This window comes from Girardinichthys multiradiatus, chromosome 18, assembly GCF_021462225.1.
Source record: "Girardinichthys multiradiatus isolate DD_20200921_A chromosome 18, DD_fGirMul_XY1, whole genome shotgun sequence".
Taxonomy (NCBI): domain Eukaryota; kingdom Metazoa; phylum Chordata; class Actinopteri; order Cyprinodontiformes; family Goodeidae; genus Girardinichthys; species Girardinichthys multiradiatus.
In genome coordinates this window covers 24,276,607-24,293,432 of record NC_061810.1, presented here as the reverse complement: position 1 = coordinate 24,293,432, position 16,826 = coordinate 24,276,607, and the positions used below count along the sequence as shown (strand labels likewise).

At 39.5% G+C, this 16,826-nt stretch overlaps 1 protein-coding gene across 2 annotated transcripts in view; it reads right to left on the bottom strand.

The window, feature by feature from the left end:
• The window catches only part of LOC124884000 (F-BAR and double SH3 domains protein 2-like), an 89,199-nt gene that overhangs the window by 30,758 nt on the left and 41,615 nt on the right, over window positions 1-16,826 (bottom strand). The window contains exons 7-11 of one of the 2 annotated variants that reach the window (XM_047391560.1): window positions 16,326-16,380; window positions 15,775-15,903; window positions 11,215-11,337; window positions 9,499-9,594; window positions 7,592-7,666 (exon numbers count right to left, since the gene is read on the bottom strand). In XM_047391560.1, coding sequence (XP_047247516.1) covers window positions 7,592-7,666; window positions 9,499-9,594; window positions 11,215-11,337; window positions 15,775-15,903; window positions 16,326-16,380 — 478 coding nt within the window. The remainder of the gene's footprint in view (window positions 1-7,591; window positions 7,667-9,498; window positions 9,595-11,214; window positions 11,338-15,774; window positions 15,904-16,325; window positions 16,381-16,826) is intronic. The other variant, XM_047391561.1, reaches the window with a different exon arrangement.

The following is a 16,826-nucleotide window of genomic DNA, read 5'->3' as shown; positions in this document are numbered from 1 at the left end:
GGTGATGAAATATTCAAGGATTTTTACTGTTATACCAGCTCACATTTACATGTTAAGGTGCGAAATTCAGACTCAGGTTCTGGCTAAGAAGCCTAATACTTAAGGAAGAAGAAAACTAAGTATAACTTGCCAAGTTAAATTTAACAATAAAACGAAAAACATAATTCTATGTTAATAGTAATAAAAAATAAAAATTCAGCTTTCGTGGAAGAGACAAAAAACAAAAACTATAACCAGAACCACAACATAAAAAATAACAAGTTATATCTGAAGTTTGCCATAAGCCACACCAAACCTGTGGAAGAAGGTGCTCACCCCACCTTGAAACTTTACTGATTCAAAGTATTGTATTCTTTTCCATCTGAATGGTTTCTGTTTACAAACTGTATTTTATTGTGTGTGATGGATGAAACTGGTCTTTCTTGAAAATTAGACCTTGTGGCCTCAAGTGGACGCCCCCGTATAAATAAATGCTATGAATAAATGAATGAATCATGCTGTATTGACCCTTTTCTCCTGCAGGGACAGGGAAGCCTGTCAGAGGTGTTGGAAGATGGTTGGAGCTAAATTCAGGGCAATCCTGTTAGAGGTTGCACAAGACTTGAGACTGGGACAGAGGTTCACCTCCAGGTAGGACATCAAACCTGAACACATGGTCAGTACTGCAATAAAGCGGTTTGGATCAAAGCATATTTATGTGTTAGAATGGCCCAGTCAAATTCCAGGCTTAAATCTAATTGAGAATCTGTGGCTAGATTTGAGCTGCATTCTGACTTTGCTTGGGCTATTTGTCTCCTGATGTGCTACTACGCTGGTAGAGACATATAGCTAAAGGGGGTTTACTAAGTTTTAGTTTAGGGGAGTCTGAATAAATATGCACACGAAACCTTTCAGATTTATTATTACAAAAACATTGAAAATTATCTATCATTTTACTCTCCAATTCACAATTATGCACTACTTTGTGTTGATCCATCTCACAAAACCTCAATAAAACACATTCAGTACATTTAAGGCCATACATGATAAGATGCGAAGAATGTCAACAGGTTTGAGCTTTGCAATTTCCACTGTAGATGCTCAAGGCTTGTGAATATGTTGAGGCTGGTAATTAAACGTGAGAGCGAAATTCTCGAATAATTAATACAACATGTGTTGCAAAGCTAGGTTGTTATCCTCGCAGATCAAAATAATGCTATTAGAACCGCATGTGGATGACTGACAGTGTGTGAAAAATGCATAACGACACAACAACAATGAAAGAGAGCAGGAAGTGAATAGAAACAGTTCAGTTCTGTTTATATGCTGCTTTGATCTGCTTTTACCAAACAAAATAATAAAATATAAATGCCTAACTAAAGCCATCTGTCTTCGCTTACCATTGACAAAATCAGTAAAACCAGTCATTACTAAGAGCCTCTTACATCCACACATATATTTAAAAAAACTGTCATCTCTATGTGTCAAAAACAGAAACGAAATATGAAATTAGCTCTGAAAATACAGCCAACCAAACCAAACTGAGCGTCAGGATGCACACACACATTTATAATTGCTATGTGTTCATAAACCACATAAGACGAGGTTCCCATAATTTAATAATAAACATGTGTCAGGCTCTTGTACAGAATATTTTAACTGCGTCTTGTCATGCGAGTCATACCTATTAATTAAGTGCTGATTCAGTAACACTGGGGCATTCATCTAGCCAAGTACAGGTGTGAAGCTGAAAGTATTACACAAGAAATTTACAGCTTAATTACATTTAGGCGCTGGAGATTCACAGGGAGTTAAGGGAGCGAAGCAGATCTCTAGATTAAGACAGAGGCTGAGAGATAAAATGCCGCGGAAAGGAGGTCAGCTAATTTGTTGCTTGCCAGAGTACTGAAATAACAGGGCAATTCTATAAGCTTTCTGAATGCAGTAAAACAAAACTTTATGCCAGCGTAGAAAACATTTAAGGGCCCTCCTTGATGACAGCGCTGTTTAAAGGCCTTATTCGGTGCCGGTTTTAGAATAACTTCTCAGGAGAGGTGGCACCCTCCTACTAGCTTTCTATTTGGATACTAAATGATCCATGAACTAATGTCAAACACATATTCTAAATGCTCCCAATAAGTAAAAATAAAATAAAAGTAAACTGAATAAGACACAAAAACATACATCAACTTCCACATTTATTGGCAACCCTGGGAAAACAGAGTAAATGTTTTCATGATAACAGTCATTTGGATTACTGTGTAGAAATAACAGTGGCTGCAGAGAAATAAATGCTCTGGGTCAAATGGTAGTTATGTGTTAATGGGCAGTACAGAATCTGTTGACTCAGGCTTCAATTTAAAAGTATAAACATTCATTAGTGTTTAATCGTGTTGCATGTCATCCTCTCATCCTGAACATGTGTTACTTTAGTTTTCAATCCCAATCTGGGTCAACAGCAGCCCCAAACAGAATAAACCCAGATTGTGGACTTGCTGCAGCAATAAGCAATTACACCCTTTTTTAACTGCAACATTTACAGTGTACAGTCTTCTCCTCTTTGGTGGAGATGTAGCGCAGACAAATATAATTCATCATGCAAGACATGCATCACGCTTAAGTCAGGGCAGCATCATTTCTATAAGAGCTGTTTTAATGGATTCTTTTTAAAGCAAATGGGGCCCGAGACTCCAGAGTGTCTGCAGTAGAGTAAAAAGCAGTTTTATACAGACTGTTCTTTATCTTTCTGGAACAAAGCAACAACAAAAATAGAACTCTGGGTCAACGAAAGCATACTTTTTGAATTATGTCGTTACTTTAAGAGTATATTTCATGTAGTCAATTATATTCTGCAATTATTCTATAATAGATTTAAATATGTATGTGAATGCTTATGTGCATCTACATATGTATGAAGGGAATGTGGCAAATATCACTTGTAGGCGTGTCGCCTGCATGCAGCCGAGTGTGATATGTTTAAAATATGTAGTTATTCTTAAGCTCTTGCTTCCAGTTTTGTATTTGAGAACATTAAACTGACCATTTGGTATTGGACATTACACAACCTTTGGTACAGACTGCAGCTAACGTGTTCTGAATCCTTCTGTCTCTGCTTTGAACACAAAGACAAGTAAAAAATACACTTAGCAGTAAACTCATCACAATAACAACAGCTTCCCCTTTTCAGATGCAGCATTTGGATGGATTTTAAGGAGGTTCAATACAGAGTCTAACACCCCGAGGAAGAACAGAAAGGAATACAAACACACACAGAGATCATTTTTCTTATGACTATTTTTTAAAAGAATATGCAATAAAAATGCATAGAAAATCTGATCAGCTACACTCTGGTATGGTCATAATTAAAATGAAAGCAGCAGATAATCATGGTCATAGGGCAAAGCTATTTATCACAGCCTGCATGGCAACATTATAGTTGTGAGAATCAATGGCCGTGCAAGTGATCCAGTGAGAGAGGATCTTGTTTGCATTGTGAAACAACACTATCGCAGCAAAAAGGGTTAGAGTAGAAAGGATAGAATAACAAGAATCTCACAATCAGAGACACTCTGGCATTATTGTTTTATTAAATGTATAAATAAACAAACTGGAATTTTCTATTAAAGTCATATTTTGTGCTATCAAGACCTACTACATCACAACTACTACATTAAATCAATAAATGTTTATGTTTTCTTAAATCATGAAAAGCCATGATGCCATGATGGTAAAATTAGGCTGCCTACACATACAGACAGATTTGAATGATAACAGAGGATCTTTGTATAAATAACTTTCATAGCATTTACCAGGGAAAGAAATTAATAACCAGGGTGGAAAATAAAAAAAAAGGACTTTGGTTCTTCTAGTTGGAGAAGTTTCGGTTTTCGTTAGAAGAGGTCGTTGTCGTCGTCTTCCGCGTTATTTGGGCCGGGTCGTGGGGGCAGCAGACTTAGCAGAGACACCCAGACGTCCCTATCCCTAGAGACCTCCTCCAGCTCCTCCGGGGGGAGCCCAAGGCGCTCCCAGGCCACCCGAGAGACATAGTCCCTCCAGCGTGTCCTGGGCCGTCCCCTGGGCCTCCTCCCGGTGGGATGTGCCTGGAAAACCTCCCGAGGAAGGCATCCAATATAGATGCCCGAGTAGCCTCAACTGGCTCCTCTCGATGTGGAGGAGCAGCGGCTCTACTCCAAGCCCCTCCCGGATGGCCGAGCTCCTCACCCTATCTCTAAGATATTGCCCGGCCACCCTACAGAGGAAGCTCATTTCAGCCACTTGTATCCGGGACCTAATTTTTTCGGTCATGACCCAAGGTTCATCGCCATAGGTGAGGGTAGGAACGTAGACCGACCAGTAAATCGAGAGCTTCGCTTTTCGGCTCAGCTCTCTCTTCACCACAACGGACCGGCACAGCGCCCCCATTACTGCAGCAGCCGCACCGATCCGACTGTCGATGTCCCGCTCCATTCTTCCCTCACTTGTGAACAAGACCCGAGATACTTGAACTCCTCCACTTGAGGCAGGAACTTCCCTTCGCCCTGAAGAGGACAAGCCGCCCTTTTCCGGTCGAGAACCATGGCCTCGGACTTGGAGGAGCTGATCTTCATCCCAGCCATTGTACACTCGGCTGCGAACCGCCCCAACGCATGCTGAAGGTCTTGGCTAGAGGGGGCCAGCAGGACCACATCATCTGCAAAAAGAGGAGATGAAATCCACTGGTCCAAACACCAGACCCCTTCCGGGCCTTGGCTGCGCCTAGAAATCCTGTCCATAAAAGTTATGAACAGAACTGGCGACAAAGGGCAGCCCTGCTGGAATCCAACATGCACTGGGAACAGGTCCGACTTAGTGCCGGCAATGCGGACCAAACTCCTGCTCCGCCTGTACAGAGACCGGATGGCCCCTAATAAAGGGCCCCCGATTCCATACTCATGGAGCACCCCCTACAGGGCACCACAAGGGACACAGTCGAATGCCTTCTCCAGGTCCACAAAACACATATGGACCGGTTGGGCAAACTCCCATGAACCGCCACGCAATGTTGAAGAGGCATGTCAACAATGACAGCCTCACAACATCCAGAAACTTGAGGTACTCAGGGCAGAACTCATCCACGCCCGAAGCCCTGCCACCGCGAGGCTTTTTAACCACCTCGGTGACTTCAGCCTGGGTGATGAAAGAATCTAACCCCAAGTCCCCAGCCTCTGCTTCCACCAGGGAATGTGTGACAGCAGGATTGAGGAGATCCTTGAAGTACTCCTTCCACCGCCCGATAAGGTCCCTAGTCAAGGTCAGCAGACTCCCACCCCCACTGTAAACAGTGTTAGCGAAGCACTGCTTCCCCCTCCTGAGGCGTCGGACGGTTTGCCAGAATCGCTTCGAGGCCAACCGGTAGTCCTTCTCCATGGTTTTACCGAACTCCTCCCAGGCCCAAGTTTGCCACAGCCCGGGCCGCGGAACAGCCGATAGGACTCCTTCTTCAGCTTGGCAGCGTCCCTTACTGCCGGTGTCCACCACCGGGTTCGGGGATTGCTGCCGCGACAGACACCGCAGACCTTTATGGCTGCAGCTACTGGCAGCAGCATTGAAAATAGATGCGGAGAACATGGTCCACTCAGACTCTATGTCTCCGACATCTCCTGGAATCTGGTCAAAGCTCTCCTGGAGGTGGGAGTGGAATACATCACTGGCCAAGGGCTCTGCCAGACGTTCCCAGGCGTTTGGGCCTTCCAAGTCTGTCCGGCTTTCTCCTCTTCCAGCGGATCCAACTCACCACCAGGTGGTGATCAGTGGACAGCTCAGCCCCTCTCTTCACCCGAGTGTCCAAAACATGCAGCCGAAGGTCTGACGTCACGACAACAAAGTCGATCATCGACCTCCTGCCTAGGGTGTCCTGGTGCCAAGTGCACTGATGGACACCCTTATGCTTGAACATGGTGTTCATTATGGACAATCCGTGACTAGCACAGAAGTCCAATAACGAAACACCACTTGGATTCAGATCGGGGAGGCCATTCCACCTGATCATGCCTCTCCAGGTGTCACTGTCGTTTCCCACGTGGGCATTGAAGTCCCCCAGCAGAATAATGGAGTCCCCGGGAGGGCCACTATCCAGCACCCCCGACAGGGATGCCAAGAGGGCCGGGTACTCCGCACTACCGCTAGGCCCGTAGGCTGAAACGACAGTCAGAGACCTGTCCCCAACCCGAAAGCGCAGGGATACGACCCTCTCATCCACATGGGTAAACCCAAACACGAGGCGGCTGAGCTGGGGGGCAACAAGCAAACCCACCCCAGGAAGAGGTTTCTCAATTAAAAGCTAGTTGGGGAGAGTTCCAAGCTGTTTGTAACACATCTGTCAGACTTTGTTCAGCAAAAAAAGAAATACATAAATTAAAAAAAATTAAAATCGATGAATGTTGGGTCTAATTTGAAAGTGAATATAATGCAGTTTCATAGTGTAAACGTTGTGAAACAATCACAAGTTTATGGCTAGAACACCTGGATTTAATCCCGACTGCAGCTGCTTCTCTTCTTCTCTCACCTCCAAAGTAACAGGACAGAAAAGTTTGAATCAGTAAAATCTCTTTCAAATTTGTTAAGGTTACAACCTCCCGTAGAGGGTGTAGCATGTCTGCAGACATTATGACCCTGTTTTGGATGTCACGTTGGAAAAGCTTGCAATAAGGCAAACAGGGTCAATTAAAATTCCAGAAAGATGAGTTTCAACAAAAAGCGTCCTGGGTTTTATAATTGGAGTTTGCCTTTAGATACTGAACATCGGTAAGAGTAGAAGCATCGTAATGGCAAAGGAGAAAGAGACTAAAAAACTGGTTTTATCGCAATTGCTTGATTTCCTGATATCGTGCAGCCTTACGTTAAAAAAATAATGCTTCTAACTAATTTCAAATACTAATGTATTACATTACAACACTAATAGTCCCCTCTGTGCTGAAGCTGTCAATATGTGTTGTAACAGCAACTTTGGTTTCATCCATCCAGGACAGGTGAAATGAATTTATTAATTATTTATGTAGTTAAAACAGGCACCGGAAATCACAAAATGCGTCTTCTCCTGGGGTGCAATTTATAATATATGGCAAAACTGCTCAAAGACTCCAGCGACTAAACTTTTTGTAGACCTGCAGGATGTTATAAGTAAAATATCACCTAACCATCAAGCCATCAAGATCACAAGTAGAAATGTCTGCAGCAAAATCAGCAATTATCAAATAAAATCCCTAAAAACGCTGGATGCTTAAACACAAGTTGTCTATTGAACTCTGTTTCATTCTAACTATATAGCAGATACATCAAAACCTTTTCTGGTGGTAAAAACAAGTTGGAAAACAAGATTTTCTGAGCAAAAACCTTGGTGGGCATTTTTGTTAGGGCATTAATGTGCTTTGTTGTGTGCAAAAAAATCTGTGCCCAGAAGCAGCACCACTTTAAATTGATAAATAAGCTTTTATCAAAGCTTTGGTTGATGACTACAGGTTCCTTTAAATAATTGTTCAAGTAAATATTAATACAGCAGACAGATATTATCAGGATGGAGTGGATGGTTTGTGTCAGGAATGAGGATGGGAATGCTAGCAACTGTTAAGGCTACCTGTGCCAGGGTCATTCTCATGGCACTGACGGGCGACGGCTCAATGTCCACCAACTGCTGCACCAAGCTCAGAGTCTGGAGCACGCTCCCACACAGATGCACGCACATAGATGGGAGGCATCCACAAACCCACACACAAACACACAAGAGCAGCAGTGAAAGCACACCAGCATATAAAGACAGGGAAGGGTCAATATGGGAAAAAAAATCAGGGAAAAGTGTTAGAAAATGTTGAGAAACAGGGAGATACAAGGCAGGATTAGAGCATTGTTACCTAGAAATACAACTCCTTGCCAAGGTTTTTATACCTCCTGAACTTTTTATTATTTATTTACGTCACAACCACAAATATTTTATTTGGGATTTTATTTGTTTGATCACAGTAGAACATAACTGAGAAGTGGAAGGAATATGATTCATGGTTTTCAAAAACTTAAGGTAATTTGTATTTACCCCAATTTCACATCTTTAAATAAAACCCGCTGCAACACATTGCCTTCAAAAATAATCAAATTAGTAAATAGTTCACCTCAGTTTAAATACAGCTGATATATGAAGGCCTCGGAGAACATTAGTGAACAAACCGTGGCAGTATCATACTGTGGGGAATTTTTTCTTTAGCTTGGAAAGGGAAGAGTTTGTGGAAAGATGATGGGAGCTAAATTAAAGGCATCCCTGAAAGAAAACTTATTACAGGCTGGACATCAACCCTAAACATACAGCCAGAGGTACAATGGAATGGTCTAGATTAAAGCATATTCATGTGTATGAACGGCCCAGTCAAAGTCTAGACCTCAATTCAATTGAGAATCTGCAGCAAGACTTAAAAAGTAGTGTTTACATATGTTCTCCATCCAATCTGACTGACCCATTTTGCAATGAAGAATGGGCAATAATTGTAATCTTCAGATGTCCAAAGTTGGTAAAGACATAACACATAAATCAGGGGGTCTAATTTGGCTGAATACAATCTCACACCACAGTCTTGAAATGCTGATTTTTCAAAACATTTCCTTCCCCTTCTCAATTATGCACTACTTTCTGTTGGTCCAAACTCCCAATAAAAGACAATAAAGTTTGTGCTTGTAACATGGAATATTGTGAAAAAGATCTAGGGGTATGATTATTTTGGCATGGCAGTGTAGAATAAGTTTACACAAGGACTCAGAAACTGGCAGAAGGCAGCAGAGGCACAACAAGTAGATGAGAAACACGGGAGCACAAAGTGACTCATACACAAGAAAAATACATATTGGAACTGTGCAACATAGATATGAGGAAACTTTGTCCACAGAAACATTTTTCATAGTTACCATGAAACACTTAACAAGACCCCAGAGGAGCGAGACGGCACAGTTCCAGATGATTTATTCACAAAGTCTCTAATCGTTTGACAAAATTCCTAAACATTTTTAAGCTCAACAATCAGACCTTTAGCCTGCATTTATAAAAAATTAATTAAAGAACCAAAAAAACATAAGATCCCAGTGGGCACATATTATTTAATATTAAAATTAAAACAAAGAGATGATTCATTATCCTGTCATGCTGTCACCAGACACTAGTTAACTGGATCGCGCCCATCTTAAAATAATTGTTTAAAGAAGGCCCAAGTGAGATTGATCAGAGTCGCTTCCCAGCCCCTTTCATACTAATGCATTTCTCACTAATCATCAGAGTAGAGAAAAAACACAATAATAGAGGGGACAAAAATATGAGACATGCCACATTTGGTAAATTATGTGGCTGATTTGTGTCTGTCTAAGAAGAGTCAGAGTTTATTGTTTGACACAATATTGAGTTACTATCCTGCTGCAAACTGGTTCATATACAAACAATACAAGAACAACACATCATGGGAACAGATATTATAACATCATAAGTGTGAGCAGCTTTACGACTCTCACCGTGTCATATTCGCTGGCCTGAAACTGGAAGTCGTGCGCTTTGTGAAACACGGGGTTTTCTTGCATGAACAACTGCTGGTTGAACTCCTGTATTATCTGAGAAAGAAACACGAGGTGATTAATAATGCTTTCATTTGTACACAAGCTCACAACAGACTACGCTGCAATCTGATGTAACTTCAGTAAATCTGCATAACCTGCAGCTGTTGGTTTTCAGCGGGAGAGGAAATGACAAACGTTTTACAGAAGATCAGCAGTTCAAGATTACACAAGGTGAGTGCTTCACAATTACACTTCGAGTCTGAGTTGGACAGTTTTGATGATCAACGTGTTCATGTAACGAAGCATGTCAGTTCAATTTGATGCATGTTCAGGACAAAAAGATTATGAATGTACAAGCAGATCTAAAAAAAATTATAATAGTGAAAAAGCTCAATATTCTTTGTCACTCATCTCAGAAAGTGAAACTCATATATTATATAGATTCATTACACATAGTGAAATATTTCAAGAATTTTGTTCTTCTAATTTTCATGATTATGGCATACAGATAATGAAAACAGTGTCTCAGAAAATTAGAATGTTGTGGAAAAGTTACATTTTAGAAACTCAGGGTGTCATTATGGAGGACCAATCCTGCCATAATTACGAATATATACATCAATAAATAAAAGTTCAATAAATAAATAATTTGATGAAATACACGAAAACTATAGTAAATAAATGAATGTAGGCAGTAATTAAATAATTCAAGAAGACATAAATGTATATACCTAATTTAAACTGCTTCTTTAAATATTCACCTTTGTAATAATTACCTTAATTATTTATTATCAATTATTTTATTTATGAATGACTCTTTTTTAAACAAATGTATTTATTTGTATGTTGTACTATTTTCTGTATTTTCAGTTTTATTTTTCCATTTAATCTTTTCCTCTATTTATTTGTTCAATTTGTTTTATACTCATGCTTTTTACATTTGAGGAGGGACTGTGTCTTCAGGCGTCAACTTCTGCATATTGGCTGGTTAGCTTTAGCCTGCATAGCTCGAATCTGCATGGCCTTTCCCACCAAAACGTATTTAGCAAGGGAACCTTGTGCTGATGAAATCAAATTACTGGGTCAATGTGTACACACCATAAACTGACTTAGCAGCAAGCTAAAACTATGACAAAAAATAATGAGAAGCGTTAGATTTTACACATACTGTGTTACTACAGATGCATTTAGGTTGTCCTTAACTGCATTTCCACTGCCAGGGGCCAGATCAGACATAAACTGGTAGAAATCTACCCCCAAAACAGCCCTGGTAGGGGGGCAGGACCTTTTGGATGGACCCTGAATTAAAGGTGGAGCTTAGTGGTGGGAGGACACTAAACATTTCTCATTGTTTAAGATCCACAGCATTTTATTTGAGGCATCTCCCAGTTTATCCTTCTTTGCTGTTCATCTTTTCTGCTAACTTTAAATTAAAAGACAGGAGGCCAATATTTTTCTTTGAAAACAGCATTTAAATCCAGGCACCCATATATAACACTTTTATAGAGTTTGCATTCAAATACACTGATAAAATCCACCAACGTTAGTCGAAATATACAAATATACTGTCATTAATTCCACAAGTACATATATTTTAGACACAATAAGCTTTTCTGGTACAGTTACAAGGTTATATCAGATTTCCTTCATCCTGAAGTAAAGCTGTAAACTCACCCTGGAGGATTTTTCTAAAAGGAACTGGAAGGTGCTGTGAGTAGCTTGCGATGCCTCCAGCTCAGTGCGGCACAGAGCCACCAGGTAGTCCTTCACGTGCTCATAGATTCTCCCATCTAAGGCCTGGAAGACAGACGGAGATAAGGACAACAGGGTAACAAGGACAGAAGAGTTCATTCAGTATAGTTTCATAATATTTTATATTATACACCTGAATATTATTATGATGATTATTCATATACACTTGAAGCTTGTTGATTTCTCTTTAAATGGTGCTGCATTTGTAAGCTAAAGCCATTGGTTGATTTAGCAGCCATTTATGTGGGTTGCATCCCTAAAAAACTTGACGGCAAAAAAGGTTTGAAGCATAAATGGTAAATGCTAGATCTTTGACGGATATAACTATTATTTTATAGGCCTTATTCAATGTTATTTTCAGGAGTTTCTGTTCACTGCTATGCAGATGACTCCCAGAGTTATCTCCCTAATAAAAAGACAAACGGTTTCTCAGTAGACTCACTGTTCAAATGTCTTAATGACATAAAAGGCATGAATAGCTTTGAACTTTTTACATTTTAACGAGGCAAAAACAGAAGTGATGCTGCTCTCCACCGGAGATCTTGGTTCTTTGGCTGTTGTTGTAAGATCTAGCGTCTATCAGGTGTCTGCAGGTTCTTTGGTTTTGTTCTATATGTCATTTGCATATGTACACCACTTTGTGTATCTTGGTTGATTTTAAAGTGTTTTATAAACAACGGTGGCTCGGCATGTTTTGTATGCTTTCAGAGAACAAAATGAGATTTGAGTCAAGAAAAGAGTGAGACAAACAATGTGGAGTAAGCGTGAAGTAGAAGAAAAGACTAAATCCAAGCAGATGTTTTCACTCGACATCAATCATTAGACGTTTGGGTACACAGACAGAAGGACATTTTAATGAGGTATGAGGCTCAACCAAACAGCCAAGGAGAAGGCCACACTGCCAAACACACATATCAGACAGAGGGAAACCTATGAAGAAAAGCAATTAAAGAAGTATTAATAGCATTATTTGGTGTGGTAAAAAAAAAAAGAGCAAAATAGTTTTTGTACAAGATGTGAGTTTTTGTTGGAAATAGTTCACACAGCTACAGAGGAAGGTAACAGAGTTCAACAACAGATTGACCACACACTCACACACTTCATCTTTTAAGTATTCAGGCACAAATAAACTCATCCAGCCAAACGCTCTCCCAAGCATCCTCATAAGCCTGAATCTTTTAAACCGAGTGAAGTGCCACTCCCTCTTTAATAAAAAAAACTAAAATATTTTATTTGATCTGTTTTAAATTATGGCTCGCGCATTATTTTATGTTCATTTTCCCTTTTATTTGATGTGGTGTTCCTGATATCTTTGTTGAGCACTTTGTGCTTTTGTCAAGATGTGCTGTACAGAATAATAGGTATTCAATCAGACAAAAACATGTATGGTATTTGGCACACACATACCACAGCTTCATAAAACAATAGGATATTGACAAGGAAATTATGTCATTAAGGGTGGGCAGCTGGCTGACTTAATTCTGCTTGTTCCCTCATCAGTGTGGTCATTTCCTTCCCTCTCTTTCTTCCCGACCTCTTTTTATCCATTTACGGTACTGTTGAAACAAAGTGAGTCAGCTTCCAGAAAAAGCCCAAGCCCTGTACTGCGGCCAATTGGACTGTATGTGCGGTTTCAGGCGAATGACTGCATGGGTCCGAACAAAGCAGAGCACACAGGAGAGCAGAGGTGCAAAATGTAACTATCAGTATCAGTTTCTACCAGCAGAGGGAGACGTGGAGCAGTTCCTGACTTCTTACTCCAGCTGTCGCATTGACAAGGACAACAGAGTTCATGTTTAAGATATATGTTATTGCTGCAGCCAGATGCCAGAGCAGTCACCGTTTATGATGTACATTTTTAATATAATCATATATCTTCTACCTAAAACCCTTATTTTCTGTCCCACATGCAACTCATTGTAAAAATCAATGAGACATGATGCAGGTTTATTTTGGCGAAGAGACTGAATCTATTTCCACTGCTGCCAAGTTAGTTGCCTGAAAAGAGCTCAGCTCTGAAAGATTTTTGTTCCTCCTAAATCTGCATTAATCTCCCACTGCCACATCTATGATAGTGACCCCCAACAGTGGTGACAAAACATTGCATAACACAAAATAGTTACAAATGTATATTAAAATAAAATAAATAGAAGAATTATAACCAAAACAATGCCCTGAAAAAAAGTATTCAAGAGGCTTGCGCCTTGTGTAATTTTTTTTAATCATCAATGTTTTATTGTGATTTTATGTGATAGAAAAACACATAGTAGTGCATAATTGTGAAGACAAAGGTTGTGAATATTTCTTAAAAAAGAAGCTGAAAAGTGTTGGATGCCTTTGTATTTAGCTCCCCTGAGTCAATTCCTCTATATTCTATATTTACTCTCGTGGTTGCTTCACTGATTTATGCTCTCCTTGCCTAGCTTATTATTTTAGGTAGAAGGCTATAGCTTGGCAGTTGTGCCATACTCTTTCTATTATTGTTTGACAGAATGAACAGTGCTCTGTGAGATGATAAAAGCTTAGGATATTCATAACCCAGGTTTTCTTAAAACGTCTCCACAACTTTCTCCCTAACCTGCTGTACTCCTTGGTCTTTGCGATCCTTCACAGTGAGGCCTTCACAGAACAGCTGGATTTATTCTAAAGCTACATTATAATTGAGTAAAGGGTGTTGAATATAATTTTAAAAACCATGTATCTTTCCCCTTCCACTTTTACAACTATAACTTTGTGGTGGTCTATCACCTAAAATCCCACCAAAATGCATTGAAATTTTGGTTGCAATGGGACAAAATTTGAAACAGCTTTTAGGGAATGAAAAGCATTTATGGCGCTTGACTGACCTCACTGCACAAACAGGAGATGAAAGTTTTTGGTACTGCTTTTCAGAAATCCACTTATTACAGATTTTCTTATAAAGCTGTCTCAAAACCACACAAATGAAATTAAATAAGCAGAGAGCAGGAACAGCTTGCTCCCTCCTAGCGGTGTCCTCCTATTCTCCTTGCGCGTTTGCATGCACATATTTGTGTGCACGCATATTTCCCTGCAGTTCTGTCCTTCTGTCAGAGGGAACTGAGGATCTATTATTCAGGAAGGCCTCACAGTATCGATGCTCACACTGTACATGCCTGAGGGCCAGTATGTCAGAGAGAAACTGCAGCAAGGCCAAACGATTACTTGAAAACTAGAAATGGGTCCTCAGAAATGTTCTGGTTAGGGAAACAGAACTTCATCTGTCATGTAAGTTACATGTTTGTTCAGAAACTAGCAGGGAAAAGTGTTTCAGCCTTCATTAAACTACCAAAAATCTAACTAAGAATACTAGTTGGTCTATATTTTTGTCTGATTATAGGAAGATTCTAACCTCCAATCAACCAGTGATCCTAAAAGAGTGGGCATCAAAATTCCTTATTTTGCAGAATCTTTCCCCACATATGAATTTCAAATCATAACGGAAGGCTGCAACTCTCTCCGGAGACTCAATAACTCTTAAATCATCACTTTTTCCGGGACAATATTTCCTTTCAGACTATTTCATTCATATGAAATGGTTGTCTGGCAGTTTGCAGATTTACAACGAAAATGCTTTCCTAGAAAATAAAAATGTCCAATTTTGAGTTTGGAACCTAGAAATGTTCCCGCTGAAAAATTCACTTTGGGGTTTTATCCAAATGAGAAAGTCGGCAGTAGAGATGTCAATGCGGCCAAAGCAAACTTGACTGTTTTGTTTGTTTCCGTTAGGATTTCATCTCACAAGCCTAGGGGTGGGTGATATGGCAATAATATTCCTTTATTTTTCTTTTACAGAAAAAAAATTATTTTCTCACAGTTTTGCCAATAAACAAACAACTGTGCATTTAGGCCAAAATGCTTTGTTGAACTAATTTTTCATCTATTTATGTAATTTTGTCAACTTTTGTTAAACTTTGTCAAAAACAATCAAGATTAAATACACCAACACTCCATCTCAAAATTGGTTGAATTTAATAAAAGTATTTTAATTTCAATTGTAAACAACAACATCAACAGTTGTGAGCTCTTGCTACATAAAACCTAGTTTGTAAAGCTAAGGAAAGGGAAGCAAAATAAAACCGATGAGTCTATGCAACAACATAGAACAACAATAAACAGAATGTGTCAAATAAATTAGTGGTTCCCAGTTTTTCAGGTTCACACATACTAAACAACAGTGAAAGAGAAACAAACAACATCCACAACTGTTTATTACATGTATATTCAAAATTGTCAGCATAAATAAAGTATGTGTTTACCATTATCATAACTGTTGTTTATTTTGATTTGTAAAAAAGGACTTAAGACTTTGTTGGTTCTTGAACCGCAGTGAAGTCCCAACCCTAACTTTGGAAAACACGTCTCTGCGTTGGCAGATCATCAATATATTCTAATGCTTCACGATCTAATAACATTTTATCCCCCATCTCAAATTTCAACCCATTATTTATCTATCGTAAGTACCTGTATGCAGTGCAGCAGGTCTGTGTGATAGTAGCGGTCGTGATGGGCATTTGCAGCAGCTAGCGTTAGCAGGTAGTCATTCCTGGCCTGCGTCGCTTTGGAGTTACAATCACTTCTCTTGGCTTTCAACTAAAATGAAACAAGGAAAGTAGAAACGTTTTTGTCCCCTCATAGATTTCTTTCGCTTCAAATTTTGTTACACTTAAATGTTTCAGATCATCAAACTAATTTTTATATCTGACAGAGATAGGCTGTATAAATGCATAATACAGTTTTAAAATTATGCTATCACTTACTAAGAGAAAAAAGCTATCACAGCCAACTTGGCCGTGTGTAAAAAACAACTTCTGCTGCCATCCTTGTGCTGGTCTTTTATACCTCTTAGGAGGAATTTTGACCCACTGTTCTTTGGAGAATTGTTTCATTTCAACCACTTCGGTGGATTTCCAATGAGAAACATTTAAGTGTTACAATATATGGGTTCACAAAGAAGCACAGTCAAATATCTGTCTCGGTGGAGAGGGATAACATTCATGGTGAGGTCCTCTTACCTTTACACTTGCCTTCTGTAAGCTAATTCTTGACTGAAAAAGACCAAGTTTGGATCTGGAAAAAAAAAAAAAACAGGACAGATACAGAGAGTCGATCTCATCTAATCATGAAAATAATCTGATTTTAAGTAAGTCAGTGTGATATTCTGTCCATTAACAACTGCCATATGGCTCATTCCCTGAGGCAGGAAGTTAAGCTAAAACTATTCCTACAGCTTTATGTTTGACCTTTTTAAAGTTTAATCAGTAACCTCTGCATTAAACTCATGCTTTAGGAATCAGATGCCTCGTTTCCACCTGTAACAGTCATTATGATGTTTATCACTGGTGATGTAGAAAAGAGACTTCCATTATAAAAGTGAACATTTCATGTTTTTAAGTTTGTCAGTTCCCCATTGTACACTAATCTTTCCTCAACTTTTCACTTTGATTATGAAACATCAATTTCTCACTATTATAGTGAACTACTGCTACCTAGGGGTGGCAGGAAAACAACAATCA